This window comes from Temnothorax curvispinosus, unplaced genomic scaffold, assembly GCF_003070985.1.
Source record: "Temnothorax curvispinosus isolate PA1 unplaced genomic scaffold, ASM307098v1 QBEX01014121.1, whole genome shotgun sequence".
In the NCBI taxonomy this organism is placed as follows: domain Eukaryota; kingdom Metazoa; phylum Arthropoda; class Insecta; order Hymenoptera; family Formicidae; genus Temnothorax; species Temnothorax curvispinosus.
In genome coordinates, this window is record NW_020223901.1 from 29,125 (window position 1) to 32,578 (window position 3,454).

A 3,454-nucleotide genomic window follows, 5' to 3' on the forward strand; every position below is an offset into this window, starting at 1 on the left:
ATAAAAATAGAATGAATTAAAATTATGTCGACACATCATAAAAATTGTATGAATTAAAATTATGTCGAGGACATCATAAAAATTGTATGAATTAAAATTATGTCGAGACATCATAAAAATTGGATGAATTAAAATTATGTCAAGACATCATAAAAATTTGGAATTATTTTTACGTATCGACATAATTTTAATTCATACAATTTTTATGATGTCTCGGCATAATTTTAATTCATTAAATTAAAATTATGTCAAACATAATAAAAATTGGATGTATTAAAATTATGTCGGGACATGATAAAAATTCGAAATTAAATTTATATTTTATATATGCCCAGACATAATTTTAATTCGTGAAATTAAAATTATGTCGGGACATAAAAATAATTTTGAATTTTTATTATGTCCCGACATAATTGTAATTCATCCAATTATTATTATGTTCGACATAATATAAAATCATTAGTAAGAATCGCTATTTTTCTTAAGACAATTATTTTTGGAAACTTTTATATTATGTAGAATATTATTTATGCTATTAAAAAGTAAAACGGCGTTCCATACATTTCAATGCAACTATATACTCAGCTTTCTCAAGTATTCATCTGTCACAATAGAACCTTAGCATTAAAAGAAAATATAATTTAGTAATACTGTTGAAAAAATACAAGCCTTGGTGTTACAGGAGATTTCAACTTTTTAATGACAATATGCCGTGCAAGCCAGCTGTACCACCCGAGCTGGCCATCCAAACCATCAAGAACTTCATGCAATACTGTGATCCGCTACCCGCCTGGTCACACAAGGCATGGAAGGATATGTCTACTGCATTAGGCAATAAATGGAGTTATCAGACTTGGGTCAATGTGTACTACGATAGAAATTCCATTCTGAGTATTGCCAGAAACGAAATGGGCATAGTTGTTCCACCGAAACTTGATCAAAACAATAATTCTGGTTTGGAAGAATCTATTATTAGCAATAGAAAATCTGATGACGATGCATCCTTTGAGTTATCTTTTGAATTGAAGAATAACGAAAAAAAAACTGGATACGTTTGATTTGGTCCTAACCGAGCAACAGTGGAACGAGATGAAGTCCGATATTATCTTGTCAAAAATTAAGGCGAGTTCTGGAAGATCGAAACTAAAACTGAAACCAGGGGTATGGACAATCGAGATTTCAATCTCGTTTTGGCAACAATTTCGACTACCTTGCGCGTTTGTTTTTAAACGAGCCGAAGTATATCTTTCCCCAGACGATACGACATATACGATCAAAATAATTGGATCATGCAAAAGCAAAGTTTGTGGAAACACTTTTTGAGGTGACGCAGAAAAACAAACCGGTGTTAAGGGTTTAACAATTCAAATTAAAACTCAAGAGACTCGGTTTGAAAATCACGAGTTAGTTATCTTGAACGGCCAACGACGAAAACAAGTACAGAAAGAGCTAAAAGCAGGGTGTTCTGTGTGGCGGAAAAAATATGCAAGGGAAAATATGCGATTTGGTGAAACCAAACCTCCATTGTTGCCTAGTGGTAATGTATGCCGACAAGCACGAATAGAAGGAATCAACGCAGAACTAGAAGTAAAAAAAGAAGATGGGCGAGATCTCATTCGAACGATAGAGGAAATGGCATTGAATCCCGAATATGCTGGTTTCATATACAATGTCGGATCGCTGCCGTTCCATGTTTCGTATATAGTACTCCTGCTCAATTATATACTGCAACCCGATTTCCCTCGGTCTCGCTGGCCGAAGGGGCGCGGCTGCAAATTAATCCGCTGATTGCCGGACGATAGCTCCAAGAGGATGACGAGTCACATCTCTTACCGTAATTCCCGTATCTGAGGTCTTGGGCGATACCTTTCGATTGGGCGCCAGGTGCGATTATAGACGCGCACCACGTCTCGATAACGTCCGCCTCCCTAGCCTCGTCGCGAGCTCAGGGCGTAGTTCCGCGTGATAGGGGTGAAGGTGGAAAAGGAGCGTGACGCAAGCTACACACAAAATAAAGCTCGACGATAAACGATATTAATCAGATATATTTCACATAAAAAACAAGTAGATCGTAGTGGAAAACCCAGGCCGGATATCGCTCGAATGGCCAGTACTAACGCGGTAATCGGATCCGCAGTTAAAGCACGCGCGGAGTGCGTGATGTTCACGCCCGCGAGACTCCCTTCGCGAACGAAGCTCTCAAGCGAGCCCAGCAATCTCGATTTGTATAAGCGCGACCACGCGATAACGCCAATCCGCCCGCGCCTTAATCCCCGAATCCCGAACGCACTGCGACTCTCACACGCACGACATAAACGATTCTCATACGCCTGACATAAACGACTCTTTTACGCTCGACATAAACGATTCTCACACGCACGACACAATGCCCGTAACGCGAGCCCACAAGTACGCAACGCTATGTAATGGCGCGCTCGCGAGATTCTTCCTTGAGCAAGCGCGACGATATTTGCTCGCGCACGCGATATAAAATATCCGCGGAGCTCGTAATGCACCACCAGGCGCCCGGCGCAATTCCTCCCGACACGCACACGGGACTCCCGCACACGACACGCAACAATATACCCGAATACGCAACACTAAGTACAACATCCACCGTAACGTACCGCCCGCGGCACGCTTCCGTCCACGATTCACAAAACACGCACGGCGATAACCGCGAATTGACTGCCGATCATACGCAAGCTTTCGAGTAGGGCTTTCAGAAATGTTCCTGGCTACGATCTCGGCCGGCCACGCGCCCGCGGTCCCGACAAATAGCCGCGATAATCTCCCCGGCATCCACAACGGCGGGAGCCGGTATCTAAATGCGACACGTAATCAGGCCGATTCACACGGTAATCTAATCGATACGTACATTTACTGGCGCCGGGTTGCGACCAAGATCGAGCCCTCAATTATTAGGCAGCACCGGAGCGGAGATCTTACAGTTAGGCTGCTCGCTGCGGCTCGGCGGCGTCGGGGCGCTCGTCCAGGGGTGGCTCCTCGTCCGCGGCTAGATCGACAGTAAGGAGCGGTCGGCTCGGCGGGACCACCCCGGACCCCCGCACGCGCGCCCTCAAGCTCGCGGTTCTTCCGCCCCGCCGATTGGTCGTGTGTGTCGCCCTGTTCGCGACGTTGCAGACGATTTCCGCCATTTTCCCGCGGTCCGTTTGATTTGGCTGCTGGTTGTGCGTGGGCCCCTCGCGGTTTCCCGCCCGGCTGGCCAGGCCGCGGCGGCACCGCTCGGCCCTCGGGGCGCCGTCGGGTGAAGTGTGCAGGTCGTCCACCCGCGCTGCAGTCGCGGTGGTGCACCCGTGTTCATGCTGCGGCGGGGCCGTGTTACGCTGTGCGAGACATTTCCGGCGCTTTTTCAGCGGCAGGTCCCGGTGGCCCGCCCGTCGGCTGACCACTCCGCCGTGCGTCTTCCGAGCGCCCGTTCCTCCCTCGTCGC

General features: G+C 46.3%; 1 protein-coding gene across 1 annotated transcript; it reads left to right on the forward strand.

The window, feature by feature from the left end:
* The first annotated feature begins 707 nt into the window (after positions 1–707).
* LOC112464350 lies at positions 708–1,486 on the forward strand. Its single transcript, XM_025031294.1, has 2 exons — positions 708–954; positions 1,043–1,486. Exons 1-2 carry the CDS (start codon positions 708–710, stop codon positions 1,321–1,323), a joined length of 528 nt encoding a protein of 175 aa, XP_024887062.1. The 3' UTR covers positions 1,324–1,486.
* The last annotated feature ends 1,968 nt before the right edge of the window (positions 1,487–3,454 follow it).

Excerpts from the sequence above, each read along its gene's own strand:
- LOC112464350 (XM_025031294.1), top strand. The coding sequence starts at position 708 with ATGCCGTGCAAGCCAGCTGTACCACCCGAGCTGGCCATCCAAACCATC. Across the intron at positions 955-1,042 it reads TGATCAAAACAATAATTCTG|AACTGGATACGTTTGATTTG; the intron begins GTTTGGAAGAAT and ends TAACGAAAAAAA.